General features: G+C 39.4%; 1 protein-coding gene across 5 annotated transcripts in view; it reads left to right on the top strand.

Annotated features, from left to right (window-relative positions):
* pdzrn3b (PDZ domain containing RING finger 3b) overlaps nt 1-7963 on the top strand; it is a 100955-nt gene extending 92992 nt beyond the window's left edge. For 4 of the 5 annotated variants that reach the window (XM_053499127.1, XM_053499132.1, XM_053499131.1 and 1 more), the window contains 6 exons: nt 1175-1262; nt 3159-3257; nt 3877-3939; nt 4042-4143; nt 4891-5007; nt 5533-7963. In XM_053499127.1, coding sequence (XP_053355102.1) covers nt 1175-1262; nt 3159-3257; nt 3877-3939; nt 4042-4143; nt 4891-5007; nt 5533-7050 — 1987 coding nt within the window. In that variant the 3' untranslated portion in view covers nt 7051-7963. The remainder of the gene's footprint in view (nt 1-1174; nt 1263-3158; nt 3258-3876; nt 3940-4041; nt 4144-4890; nt 5008-5532) is intronic. The other variant, XM_053499128.1, reaches the window with a different exon arrangement.
* Nucleotides 7964-15800: the final 7837 nt, after the last annotated feature.

The following is a 15800-nucleotide window of genomic DNA, read 5'->3' as shown; positions in this document are numbered from 1 at the left end:
TATAAAAAGTTTTTTATTTTCAGGAATTGAAGGGTTTAGCTGTTCTGTCATCCAATAAGCCTCCTTCACCCAACTAATTCATGGTTAAACAGTCTATGTCCATGAATCTGCTTCAGAAGCCATGCTGGTTTATTTTAAGCCAGTTTGTGTATACAGTTTATGTATTGAGTCTGTACAGTATTAATACAGTATTTAAGGACTTTGATATGCTAAAATATTTTGCTGGATTCACACTGGTTGACATCCACTGCCCTGTAGATTAAATTGTCAGCTCCTCTTGCCACAAGGCCACTAGACATTCCACTAGACATTGGCATATTTATACTAATAAGGGAAAAGGTTTATTCTAGGATGTGTTATTGTTTGGGGGCTAAAATCTATTAAATAATCTGTTATTCCAATGGATTTTATTAATGGTAAGAAGCAATTTTCTTTTTTTTTCTTTTGCTTCCTTACCTCCTAAAGAGCAGCACCAATACAATTTCTTTTAACATTGTTATGGCTACACAGTTTAACCATCAATAATAAGGAAACCTGAATATCCCAGGTGTCTTCACTACCACTAGAAGGTATACAGTACATCAGCACAGCTGCATTTTACTGCAGCAGTTAGACATTATAGTTTGCATTTTCTCCGAAAGCGCCGTTCCCTTCTCTGATTTCTTTCTGATGACCCAAAGCTCCATTTATCTCTCTCTCGCGCTCTCTTTTTTACTCATTTAAGGCACCGTTACTTCTCCTTCACTGATAAGGACTGATACAGTTTTACAGTAAATGGTTTCGCAGCTCAGTGAAATAAAGGAGCTTTCTCATTTCCAGTGCATAATTAAAACTGATATTTTTATGTTTCACTTCATTACCCGTTCTTCATTCTTTCACCCCAGAACGTTAATGTATCTGTTCATTTAGAATTCTGAAGGTTAATTATGAGAGCATATGTTGGCTAGTATATAATATATTAGTGCATTATTTCAGAATGAAGAAAAAATCTAACTCTTGAGGAAGGAGTCTATATTGTGATATCATGAACAGGAAGTAAAAAGCAGCACTTTGTCCAAAACATTTTTAACAAGAGGTCATGGAAAAAATATGTATAGAATATCAAGAGACCTCTCAAACTTTGCGGGGGAAAAAATGTGCAAGCTGTTTTACGGTGCTGGTATTATTTTCACAGACACTCTCCCGGGCATGAGTATTTCGACCCAAATGATTACCTAGAGACCATGCAACAAGATATGGAAAGAGAGGAACTGGAGTATGAGGTAACACGCACAGGAACAAACACACACACACACACACACACACATATATATCTGTCTTAGCCTTTTATTGTGTCTGTTTATTACTTTCACCTCTCCACTCCCACTTTCTCCCTCTCATTTTCCCGCTCTAGCTGTTCCCTTAAACATAAATGAAGATGTATTTCGTGTGTGCCGTCATTGTAGCCCTCTAACAGCGCAGCTTAAATCCTGTCTGTCTTCAGCGCAATCAGCTTAAGAGGGTGTATTCGGGATGCACTCTTGCAATACTATTTAACTCAGTTTTATTGACAAACCCAGTCCATTTGAACATTCACCAGGCCAGTCCCATAGAACAGGACACACAAGGAGAACTGGCACTCATGGATCGATTAAAATTAAACGAGTCAAAGGCAAAAAACAGGATTCATTATAAAATCAAAATGAGGAGGCTTTAGAAAAATGACGTGTCACTAGGGTCATCAGTGTATTATTAATGAGGTGAAGCTCATTTTTTTGTGGGACAGATGTTCAGCACACAGTTCTGCTTTGACCTTTCACTGGCCATGAGGAGCGTTCATTAGTCACCATGAGGCCACAGAATTGCATGAACGATTAATAAAATGCCAAACAATAACTCTCTGTCATAACCTAATAAACAGTACTTTTCTTAATAACTATGAGTGCAGGGCAACTCCAGGTGCCGTGTGAGGATAAACAGTTTTTAGAAACGAAACCCATATTAAGGTATTAAAGTAGATTTGTACTGATTTTTTAGTGCAGTATTTATGTATATCCAGGTAGAACATTTCCACAAGAACACCTGGCTTTGTGAACAGTAACACATGGGGTGATTGGCCAGCATGTGCCGCTAACTTAAGTGTTGCTTTTTTATTTTTAGTTGGATAAACAATTTTTTTAGCGAAATTTTGCTTCATAGTAATTAATTGAGAGAAAACAGTTCAGGTGCGTATTTAAGTAGCATAAATGAAATACCGCATGGTGGCATAGTGGTTAGAACTGTGACCCCACAGCTCCAAGGTTGTGGGTTCGATTCCTGCCTCTGTGTGTGTGGAGTTTGCATGTTCTCCCCTTGTTTGGTGGGTTTCCTCCAGGTTCTCTATACTATATACCCGCCAGATGATAGGGATAAGCTCTAGGCTTCCTGACACCATTTACAGGATAAATGGTATTTAAAAAATGCAATAAACAAGGATTAGTTAATGTAGTGTTCGGGTCAAGATCACCGCCGATGATGTGCTCACATTTGAACTGAACCGCATTACTAGAAGATACTTGTGTTATTTTGCTCTTTAGTTGTCATTTACTTGTTTTTTTTTTTGGGTGGGGAAGCTCTCTGTAAATGCAAATGTGTTGTATGTTTTGTAATTTATGGCATACATTGGCATGTATCAGCATACACATTTGAGTATGAGGTAGGCCTCACCTCACATACCTTAATAATGCTATACTTGAAGATCATGCTTTAAAAAAAATATGATGGAATACTGACAGTGTGAAATATGGATGTGAAAGATTTATGAAAGAATAAGAAGGCACTTCATAAGCACACGAGTACTGGGGTGGAATCTGAGGCTGAAGTGCCAGCAGAAGAGATTGAATGAGATTTGGGTAGTCAGCCGTTCGATTCGCCTCCTCTCCTGGAAATAGCAGTCTGTACTTTACAGATTACAGGTGTTGACAAGTGATAAACGAGGCTCGACTCTAGCGCTGTACTGAGCTCTTCATTCATCCTGTCAGCCCTGAATCTGAAAAATAAATGGCTCCAATCCAGCTAAAAGCCTGAGAGACTGATAAGAGGGGCATTGTCTGTGTTGTTCTGCTGATGTCTATCTGCCTGGTAATGTACTATATATGCTAATGTACTATATATAGACACAGTTGTTGTGTTCTCTGTAGGAAGTGGATTTGTACAGGACGAACATCCAGGACAAGCTGGGCTTGACTGTGTGCTATCGGACCGATGACGAGGATGAAACTGGGATATACGTCAGTGAGGTGCGGACTAAAACACGCTTCTTTACGTGCTCCTGTTATTATTGTGTTACCCGCCCTAGCTACAACTGTTTAAGTTAGTGCTGTACAATGAATCTCATAAGAACTGAAATCGCAGTAGGGACCTGGGCAATTATTTAATCACAAAAGGCTGCAATTTATTACAGGTAATGTACGCATAGTTATGGATATGTTGTAAAGTTTGTCAATAATTTAAGTATTTGTTTGTTTTGAAAATACGATGCGTTATTTGATGCTAGCCTAGATAATTAAAAAATTTGCATTTAATAGTTTAAATCGCAATGTGTCTAAATAATTGCAATGTGATTACTTTGGGTTTTTTCATTAAATTGTGCAGCCCTGGTTTTAGTTATAAATGGAAGATTAACCGCTGAGATTTTTTTTGGTCATGTTTCAATGTGATCTTGAAATTATGTCCTTTAATAATAATTATAATGATGATGATCACTGCAGTTATCATTATCATTATAGATTATACAGTTTAGATTAGCTGATCCATTATTTGATTAAATGAACCTCAACTTCATTTATGGAAATCAGAACTTATCATTATAAAGTTGGTTGTTGCTAAGAAGTTGCCTGGTGTTGCTTCTTTTGACAGATTGATCCAAACAGCATTGCTGCAAGAGATGGACGAATCAGGGAAGGGGACAGAATTATCCAGGTGTGTACCGGGTTGAATCCTTTTTTTCCAACCCTTATGTTTTATACTTTTTATAGAGCGTATCTTGACCTTTGGACTATAGCAAATGTTTCTGTTATTCAGATCAATGGTATAGAGGTGCAGAATAGGGAGGAGGCGGTGGCTCTGCTAACGAGTGAAGAGAACCAGAACGTATGTCTGCTGGTGGCTCGGCCAGAGATACAAGTACGTAAGCAGCTTCATACTATAACAGAAAAGGAGGTGAAATAAAAAGGATTTGGCATAGACTCCATAGTCTGAAGCCATATATAGATATTCTTTGGAATTTTAGCAGCTTATCATTTTTTTTTAAAGCAATTTAGGGGTGAAACCTGTTCAAATTCAAATTTTATTTGTTACATACACAGTGAAATGCTTTATACGAGCACCTGTGACCTACAATAAAATGAGCAATGTCCAAACACGAGCAGAACAATGCGCATATATATACTGAGTTGAGTTGATGTTAATTTCTTAATGCATTACTGGCATAAATGTCACGGCAGAACATAACATATTTAAACACCAGATCTGCTCCCCGTGTTTGTGTTTCATACCTAAAAATCTAACAATTTAGGATAGACTACATACAATACAAGCTTTTAACTTTTATTTGCTTTGCATCATGTTCAAGGTGATTGCTTCAGTGTAATGAGATATTCAAAATAAAAGCAATGGGATGCAAAATGCACTAACTCAGGACTGTGCAATGAAAAATTCACGACATGATATCTGAAATTCCACCCCTGAACATTCCCATTAACACCATCACTGTCTTGTTCCAAAAGTATTCCTGGGACAAATCCATAGAAAAAGCAGCTCTGATTTACAAACACTTTTAAAAACTCTGAAATGTGTCTCACATTTGGGATAAATATATCCACTATTATTAGGCTTGGACTAACAGCGCTTCTCATTTGTCTTCTGGTACAGCTTGATGATGGGTGGATGGAAGATGACAGAAATGATTTCCTGGATGATCTGCACATGGACATGCTCGAGCAGCAGCATCATCAGGCCATGCAATTCACTGCCAGCATGCTCCAGCAGGTAAATCAGAAAGACAGTCGTCAGTTATCCAAAGTCCTACTCAGTGCAGTATATAGTACTCCGAATGTCACAAACATCGGCCATGTTGTTGAAGAGGCTTGTCACAGCGGATACATGACAAAAAGTCATTTTTGTATGGATTTGGTTGTTTATTTCTTGTCTACATATCCCTTTTTATTTATTGATTTTGATGAATTCCCATGGCAGTAGAAGACTGACTGTAGAAGAATGTGGATTCTCGACTTGCACAGGAAAAGTCAGCTGAAGCTTCACCTACTTTCTGTTGATTTCCAACACTTTCTCCACTACAGACCTTGTTTCCTGTACCCACCATCTCCCGGTCTCAAGCCTTAAAAGTTCTGCCCACGTTTATTTTTTATTACAATTCCTGAATCACACTTACTGCTATTCAGACCTTTTTTCCTCTGTGTACATATCACTAGATATCATAACTATTTTTGACAAATCTGTCAAATAGAATTTAACACAAGTTCATATTTCTTGTTGTTTTACTTTTTCCCCCAGAAGAAGACTGTGGATGATGGAGGCATGATGGACACAGGAACACTGCTCTCGCAGCAGCATGAGAAGGACAGTGGTGTGGGACGCACGGACGAAAGCACCCGCAATGATGAGAGCTCGGAGCAGGAGAACCTCTGCGATGACCAGACTAGCGCTTATACAACTCTGGGCAGTCGCAGGCGTCTGGCATACAGTCAGGACACACTGGGAAGCAGTGACCTTCCCTTTAGCAACGAGTCCTTCATGTCAGCTGACTACACCGATGCAGACTTCCTGGGAGACTTCCCAGCTGATGAGTGTGAGCACTTCAGGGAGCTTTTGGAGCTCAAATGCCAGGGGAGAAGTGGGGTGGGCTTGGGCATAAGTTGGCCGAGTTTTGGCTTAGACGGAGGACAAGGATTCAGCAGTGCAGGAGATGATGTAGTGGACAAGGAGCTGGAGCTTCTTAACGCAGAGCTGCGTAACATCGAACTAGAATGCCTGAGCATTGTGCGGGCGCACCGCACACAGCAATTGCGTGAACAACCCTGGATGTTGCACAACAGCGGGTTCCGCAACTACAACACAAGCGTGGATGCACGGCGCCATGAGCTGACCGATATCAGCGAGCTGCCCGAGAAGTCAGACAAGGACAGCTCAAGTGCTTATAATACAGGGGAGAGCTGCCGTAGCACACCACTTACCCTTGAGCTCTCACCAGACAACTCTTTACGCCGAGCCAACGAAGGGCTTGCAGAAGCCAGTGCAGGGGGTACTGTGACTGGCCCCAACACCAGAGTCTTAAGGCCTCTACTATCACCTGTCCAAGAGGCTTCTGGCTCAAGCAGGAGCCACGCTGCTTCTCCCAAAGAGCCTGATACTAACCACCATTCCGAATCCAAAGAACGCAAGCCGAGTCGCCTCAGCCATCCCCACTCACCCTACAAACACGCCCACATCCCAGCACATGCTCAGCATTATCAAAGCTACATGCACCTGATTCAGCAAAAGTCAGCTGTGGAGTACGCACAGAGCCAGATGAGTCTTGCCAGCATTTGTCGGGATCCGGTATCTGTCGAGCCCAAAGCAGAGTGGAAGGTGAAGATCCGCAGCGACGGTACTCGGTACATCACCAAAAGGCCAGCACGTGACCGCCTGTTGAAGGAGCGCGCCCTGCGCATTCGAGAGGAACGTAGTGGCGGTATGACCACGGACGATGATGCAGCCAGTGAGCTCAAGATGGGCCGCTATTGGAGCAAGGAGGAACGTAAGCAACATGCCGTACGTGCCAAGGAACAGCGTCAACGACGCGAGTTCATGAAGCAGAGCCGCACAGATTGGCTGAAGGAGCAGAGCGGAAGTGGCGCTGATGACAAAAAGGAGGTAAACATCATTGAACTGAGTCACAAAAAAATGATGAAGAAGCGCAACAAGAAGATCTTTGATAACTGGATGACCATCCAGGAACTACTCACACATGGTGCAAGGTCTCCAGACGGGACGCGAGTGTACAACTCGCTGCTGTCGGTGACCACAGTGTGAACTGGTGGCTCTAGCTTCTGTACATAGGACACTACCGATTGGGGTAGAGTATCCTGCCTCGTTCAATGCGGCAATGTTTGTACTGTAAATAAGGAAGTAGAATCCATGTTTGAAGGGGTTTCATGATGAGGAGTAAAGAGAAGGTACGATGAGGGTTAGAGAGGATGGACTAGACGGAGAAAAAAATTACGCAAATGGTTTTGCATAATACTTTCTACATTGTGCTTGATTTTGGAATGATTATAAAGGAACTTTTTCTTAACATTTGGGCCTTTCTAAAAGATTTCTGAAAACAGTTTAAAGACCACTTGCCATAAAACAACCACCAGCAACAGTTTTACAAGCAGTATTTTACTTATCGTACATACATTTTGCTTATTTAAAGTAATATAACATATTTAGCTTCATGACCGACACAATACTTTGGGAGTACATTGTTACATTTTGTTTTCTCCAACAAAACTACAAACAACATGTATTAAATATTTTAATGGTGCTGTTTAAAACTATTGCATTATAAACCGTTTGTTGTATTCTGTTACAGCTGTTAAATAGGTTAAGATAACTTAAAGTGCATACCTCTGAAAGCAAGTTCTCCTTTTGTTAATTTGATAAATGGAAAATAAGTTTGCATTGTAAAGGTACATTCTGTGTTTTTTTTTTTTAAATATACTGAAGACCTAGTCACTGATCTCATGAAATAATCATTTTTAAGTACAGTTCTGCAAATGCACCTTTCAATTTTTTTATTTCTTTGGGTGCATTATCATTGTGCAAAAAACTTTAAAAAGGATTTATACTATATGTACATACCATTAAGGATGTAAACAGATTGGTTTTAAACAAATTCATTGTCAGACTTTTCCCTTTACAACATGCTTTATGGTCAAATAAATAAATAAATGAAATAAAATCAAAAACACTTTTGTAATGGAGTCCATATATGAAATCAACAACACGACCTAAACGATCCTTAGTTACCAACACAATTTGATGTCTTGTAAAATGGGAGAAATAATAAATTATTGTTTTATATTTGACAAATGTTGTTACATGTTGCATTATTTCCGCATTATAAATTTGGGTATTTATATAATTTTAAAATTCTAACTACTACAATCTAACCTGTGTTTCAAATATATTTAAAATTGGTTTATTGTGGTTTACTACCACTCACCATAATAATCAAATTAATATTGTTTGGTATCAGCTCAAATCATTAGCATCCTTGTTGCTAAAACAAAAAGAAAAAAAATATCAGAAATTATAAAACATGCTTTTTAAGGAATTTAATGAACCGGAGGAAAGGTTATACAGCCCAAGTACCAGTTAATACACTTTACAGTACCTACTGAAACCTACACAGAAAGGTTTTGTCTGTACAAAACCGCACGCAAAACTGGCTGGAGAGAATTTAATGAAATTTTTGCATCCTTTGATATCTGCTTGAAGGTTAACCTGCAACATAAGTGACAACAAAATGTTGAGTAAAAGCGATGTTATGAACAGTTATGTACTGGATTTGCCACTTGCTCTATGTAAACAAACACCTGCACCAACAGATATTAATTAGAAAAGCTGAACTGAATATTTTCTTCCTGGGATGAGTTTATCCATTTTAAACCATTGACATTACAGCACTGAAATGGTATAAGTGAATTTGAACATGCTGAAGTGATTTTAAGACAAAACATCTTTATCCAATCTACTTTTTCGATTTCTCATGTGTGATTATGAGCAAGTAAAAGGAGTGTGTTTAGCTGACGATGACAGAAGTAAAAAGGGCATAATATAATCAACCTTACTAAATTGTATTTCTTTGTATTAGGCAAAGAGTTCTGTCGTACAGAAAGTTGTACATGAGTTTCAACCTGAAATAATAATAATAATATCACTGATTACATTAATGCTGATCAGCTTATTTTTAGCTTTGCCCATTTAACTATTTCTATAAACTCTTTTCCTGTCAATGACCGCTACCTACACTAGTACACTGTATACAGTATGCACACAGTTGTCTGTAATGTCTTTCTATGCTGTACGATTGAATTTTCAATCTGGGAAACTAAGAGGAAAAAAAGAAAGGAAGATCCATTATGACATGGTTTGCCAAAGTCGGGGTGAAATTCAAGTGATCTGACTTTAAGTGATCTGAACTCAGCTCCACTAAACACTTTTAGAGTGAACTGGAACACCACCTTCCCTCAACTTCAGATCCCAGACCTTCTGGAAAATTAATACTTGGGTGTAGAGTGGCCCAAGAAAATGTATACACTTCAACAGTTATGCCCTTTTTAAAACTCAAATTGAATTATGGCAGTGTATTATGTGTGTTGTGTGTGTATGTTTGCCCTAAAGATGTCTCACCGTTGTTAATGCCATCGTGTGACATATGCATTTTTATGCATTTTTTCATGTTGTTTTATGTGTGTTTCTTTGTTAGTTTTGTGTCCGACTCATTGTGACCTCTTGGCCAGGCTTTCTTAGATGCTATTCATGGGGTTCTCTTGCCAAGAATACTGAAGTTGGTTGCCATTTCCTTCTCCAAAGGATCATCTACGGGCAATTTTGGAAACGCCAGTTAGCCTAACCTGCATGTCTTTGGACCGTGGGAGGAAACCGGAGAACCCAGAGGAAACCCACCAAGCACAAAGAGAACATGCAAACTCCACGCACACAGACCCCGAGGCGGGAAACAAACTCAGCACCTGGAGGTCTGAGCCACCGGTGCTAACGACGAAGCCACCATGCTGCCTGGCCCCTCTGTATGGAGTAACAGTTTTAGAAGACTTAGAATTATGCCACAGGAATGGTTGGTTAAAAATAAATCAACCATGAGCAGAAATTAATTAAAGTTCAAGATAGTAAAAAAAAAAAGCTTTGTTGCCGGTTTTCCGAGTGCAAGGAGAGTGAAGCATGTGAACAGAAATCCATGTGGACGCAGGATACATTTCAGTGTGGGTGTTTAATTGAAAGTTCACAAAGAAGAATTTCTGCTCCAGTATTAAACAGTTTTGACTTAAAAATAACATTATAGCTTAAAGCAGGCCCTAAGGGAGCTGCACTGTTAAACTGTTCACTCAGCTGTGAACAAAAAGCGCAATAAATCTTTGCTGCTTTTGGAAACATTTCCCTATGTAGGGTAATTTTAAAATGGAATATCAACCCAACAAATATATCAAGACCTCAAAGATGTAATTCGTGGGACTTAAGTGAAGTTGTGAGCGCCCTGCTTAAGAGCCTTTCAGGCAGCTGGCATGTGCATTTGGATCTACATGAGTTCACAGGAAGAATTATGCTAATAGTAGCAGGAAGGTACATTCAGTCTCACCCTCTCCTGTGTCTGTTGGAATGTAATTGATGGTTCTTCCTCAGGGTTGATGCAGACCACGGTGTGTAATTTATTTCCCCTAGAGGATGATTCTCTCTCTCTCTCTCTCTCACACACACACACACACGCAAAGGCAGACACATTGTTTAACAGGAGATAACAATACGCCATGCAAGCCAAACAAAGAGCCGCCTGCATTCAATTCCAAAATGCCTCGTTCTCTTGATGCAGACTGAGATTACTTTGATCTCTCTCTGCCGTTTGCCGCCGCTGGCATGTTTTCATATTGGTATTGAATTAAACCAGGCAGTCCAGGAAGGCCAACCTCATCTTGTTTGTATAAATGCCACAGCAAAAGAATGCAAGAGTGGAGCAGCTGTTGAATGATAAAGCCAGTGCTTGGGTTTCTTGGCTCCCTCTCAGCCTTTTCTGACGAGACGAGGTTAAGACCCTGTTTTTACTGAGAAAATGCAGAAGGTTTTTGCATAGAGAGGACGTGTATTTCAGTCGTAAATATGGCATGCGTTCTTTGTTATATACATGGCTCCTTCTGTTTTACCATGACATCAAGAGTACAAAACTAAAAATATATTCAATAAAACTGACCAATAATTTGGTTGGTAGTGTATGAGAAGGACAGGGTGGGTGAAAATAACAAGCAATAACTAGGCAATAGTAGTATGATATGTTTTACATTTACATTTCTTTTTTTTTTTTTTTGCGAGAACAACAAGGAGAACCTAATATTCATGCAGGGTGGTGCACCACCAAATTTTTCTGGAGCTCTTACTGTGTGGGCGTGGTCATTTTCTGACCTCATGAATAGCTTCCAAGAAGCCCAGATCTCACTCCATGTGATTTCTTTTTTTTCCTGTGGAGAGGTGTACAGGACCTCGCACACTGGAGAACTTGGAGGACAGGAGGTTGTCCTCCAAACAACTTCCTTCAGAAGTGCATTCCATCCCCAGACGTTTGAGAAAACTGGTTGACGACACCACTGCCTACACTAAAGTACATTTACAATTTGTTTTAACAAATTTGTTCAAGAAATATGAACTTTATTACTAATTTTTGATGCCTAGTTTCTTACATTACATTTGAGCATGTGGCAGACACCCTAATCCAGAGTGACTTACAGTTTTACATTTACATTTAGGGATTAGGCAGACGGTCTTATCCAGGGCGACTTACAAAAGTGCTTTGAAGTTTCCTTCGTTGAATTTACACAGACATTTACACTGGGTTACTAACTAAGTGCCATCAGTCGAACACATTTGGGAAGGTGTTTTTTTTTAGATTATAAAGTATTGAAGACTATTTTTCTGATTACTGTAATTATAATTAAATACAATTTTAGTATAATTAAATGTGGAAGCATGGAAATCAGGGCCAAAATGTGACATTTAAACTAACTGTTCCCAAACTACAGATCATGACCTCATGTGGTGTTGCTTGATTTAGAAAGGCAGCAAAACCCAGAATCTTATTTTATCCTTTATTCAATTATTTTACAACTTAATATGAGAAATATAAAAGACACATGGTATACTAATACTATGAAATGTTACTAGGAGTCGCATTCGGCTAGGCCACATTTAAATCCATGCATTTTATTCAGTATGTTTTGTATTGTCCTGACATGATGCACTAATAAATTTAGTGAGAAAACTGAAAAAAAAAACAATAAACATTTTTAATATTGTGCCTCAAATCATAGATCTGTGTACTATTTTAGATTGTCCATCACATTGGGGCTTCACAGACAACACATCTCAAAATAACACAACCCTTAAGATGGGTGGACGACAACAGTAGAATGCTATATTAGCCGAAGACTTCAAATGTACAATGGCAATGAGTTGTGCCCATGATGGCATCAGATGCTTGTTCTTGGCTGAATGGAGTGGAACCCAAAGTAGTCTGTTGTTATAGGACATCCAGTCCAAAATCATGCCAATGAATGGACCTTGAGCCAATGTTCACTTCAGCGGACTCCGGCTTGAACCAATACAAGAGCTCAAATATCTTGGTCAGTGAGCAATTTAAGCAGGCAGCATCCACAGCAGAGGTTGTCCACAGCAAGATTGGACAATTAATTACAGCGTTCACCTCGTTCAAGTGGTGCCTTTAGAAATAAGGTCAACATATCCCTCAAGACCCAAGTCTGGCCTCTTCCAAACACTGATCCTTCAAATTTTGCTCTATGGTTCTGAAACATGGATGCTGCACATTTCAGTTCTGAACGAAGCCAAAGTATTCCAATTTTGATGTCTACTGCAGATCCTAGTAGTCACCCTCGATAAACTGCATTGGCTCGATCCTGCATGCACCAGTGACCTACTGAAGAAGAAGAAAGATAACTGCATGTATGTGCAGACATACACGTTTTCCTGATGCATTGGACAGTAAATTATTAACCCCAAGATGAATTTATGGGATTAAGGGTTTCTGTTAAAGGGTTTCTGCTTATTTAACTATTCATAAATAAAAAAGTAAGATGCATCATTTTCATATAAAAATCATAGGTATGAAACACTTCACGTGCATGCATAAAGTGTTTAACCTGATGTAAATATGCCAGAAGAAGATGCTGTACTATGTATGAAACTCTGAGCCAAGCATTGCACCTTCCTCAGCCAGAAACCCAGTGGATGAAAGTTGGAAAGAGTTGTTCTCCTGAGCTTATGATCCGGAACATGCTGAATAAACTGGGCACGCCAATTAATGTTACCCCCCAAGTGGGAAGAACGAATATATTTATTCTAAACTCGGTAGAAATAATTGGATCAAATGTTTTCATGATAAAGCAGTCAAACCAGGACATTTGACTGTGCAGAAAAGCAGAACATGATTAGGAGAGTGAAAACTTCATTCATTCCCCTATACATTTCACCTGCTTTATTAATGCACTTATCCCAACGTTTCACTAGTGCTACCTAGAGTACCATCAAGGTAAAACGTTATCTCAGTACGCTTGAGCCATGATCAAACTGCTTGTGTTTATGTCTGAAACGCTGGAACTCCTTTAATGGATCAAACATGTGGAAATAGCTTGGAGTAAGGTCAGGACTGTACTGATTTTAAAAGGTTTACACCACTCCTCTCTTTCCGATTGAAAATGCGTTGGGATCGGGCCAGATCAGGTCAGTCAGTTCTGAACAGGGTTGATACATGGCACATTTTTGTTCCAATTATTAGTGTAATATTAGGGGCCATGTAAACACACCTACTGATGTAAGTTGTAAATTGTATCAATATGCTTACAAGCGTTTACTTTATGAGGGTTCTTTGTGTGTGTGTGTGTGTGTGTGTGTGTGTGTGTAGGCCTGTAATGAATCATGAATCATCTCAAAAGTAGGACAACAATAACTACAGGCTCATTTTACGGAGCACTTTTAACTATTTGAGTAAAAGCTCAATACATAACTGGCCACGTCCTTGAATATTAAGTACCCTCTTCATTTGAAGAGTAAGCGTAGAGAAAGAAGAGTAGAGAAGCACGAACTGCAATGGCATTTCCGCATTCAGAAGCAGTTTAAATTAGTCTTCTATGAATGTATAATACTGTTTCCTTCCTTTTCTACTCCTTTAAACATTCATTTGCTCATTGTTCTATTTTTAGGAATCACTCTAATTTATTCTTCCCAGTTTTAAGCTTTGTTCTCTTTATAAAAAGACATCTTGGATAATGTGTTTCACTAGGCCTTGGAGAATAGCTCTATAAAACATTTTGTAGCAGCATGTACCACTTAGTTATTATTGTGTCTTCTATGGAGTGAATTCAAGCATACTTAGGAAAATGTAATCTTAGCAAGGATTTTTATAATGTTCAAGTAAAATAGTTTCAGATATTTCAGATTGAAGGCCGGGCGAATACGGCTCTTTGTAGGGATACTAGAAAACGCACGGCTGCAGCAGAAGACAAAAGCCCATCCATAATGCAGTTTAATATAATAGCACGTGGCTACATCAGTGTAACCCTATCATCTGACATGCTTAGTCAAATCATTTAAAATGTGCTATGATTTAACAATCTTATCCTATTATTAAATAGGCAAGTGCGAGCGTTTTAAAAGTAAAACATTAAACCTGTGTAGAGTTTTGCATTTTTAACCATAATTTTTGCATATGACCAACATGGTAAAAGAAATCAGTAAAATTAGCATCCTAAAATATTTATGATGTTACTCATTGAGAAAGAGTACATGACAAAGAAGGCAATTGTAAAAAGACAATGAGAAAAAAAATTGCTCCTAGGGTAAATGATCTTTTCTGCAATTGGTCAACCTTAATACAGGCACTAGAGCAAGCTGATTTCAGGGATTTAGTTTGATACTCCACCCTCCCATCTAGAAGCGTTTGCCGTCCAATTAGGGACCGTGGAGCCCAATGGTAATTACCATTGTATTTATTTTTATTTTACAACGGCACAGTGTTGTAGTGGTTAGCACTGTTGCCTTACACCTCCAGGGTCCGGGTTCGATTCCTGTCTCTGTTTCTCTGTGTAAGTTTGCATGTTCTTCCCGTGCTTGGTGGGTTTCCTCTAGGTATTCCAGTTTTCTCCCACCGTACAAAGATATGTGGATTCGGCTATTTGGTGTTCCCAAATTGCCCTTAGTGTGTGAATAGGTGAGTGGTTGCGTGTGTGTGTGTGCCCTGCGATGGATGGCACCCTGTCCAGGGTGTACCCTGCCTCATCTCCTGGGATAGGCTTCAGCCCCCCACCTACATTACAGTCTCACTACAATCTACTACAGTCTTTGTATTGTGGGGGGAGACCCATCAAGCACGGGGAGAACATGCAAACTCCATGCACACAGACCCAGAGGTGGGAATCAAACCCGGACCCTGGAAGTGATCCACTAAGCATCGGTGCCAAGCTTAATAGTGGTAGGGCTCGAATGCCCAATTTCTGATCAATAGCCCAGAGGCTTAATCACAGAGTCACCAATAAACCTTATTAAGGATCCATTAGTGGATTGGCTATACAGAGTTGTCCCTATGTGTGGATAAGAGTGTGAACCACTACCTGGTGCCCTGTAGTAGCCTGGCATCTCTTCCCGACTGGATTCCCACCTCACGCCCAGGATTCCTGGGATATCCTCACACAGATCCTCAGCAACTATGACCAGGATAAAATGTAATTAAAAGAAAGAAATTATTGCACGTGTGGGAACCATTTCATCTCTGGTCCAACATTATCCGAAAAAGTATAACTTGTGTCTGATTTCTCCAACTAAGCACTGCCACTTTCTATTGCCCCAATCTTCATGCAGAACTTGAACTGTTATAGATATTTTATATTAAAGTGGCACTGGGGCCAGGTTCTATTAAAGTATTAAACATTTTTCAAATATTAACATTCATGATTCCCAGATAGGGCTTCTCAGGTAGACCTCTATCAATAAAGATTTGCCAA

This window comes from Clarias gariepinus, chromosome 6, assembly GCF_024256425.1.
Source record: "Clarias gariepinus isolate MV-2021 ecotype Netherlands chromosome 6, CGAR_prim_01v2, whole genome shotgun sequence".
Lineage (NCBI taxonomy): Eukaryota > Metazoa > Chordata > Actinopteri > Siluriformes > Clariidae > Clarias > Clarias gariepinus.
Note: the sequence above shows the minus strand (reverse complement) of the source record. Positions and strands in the feature narration are given on the sequence as shown.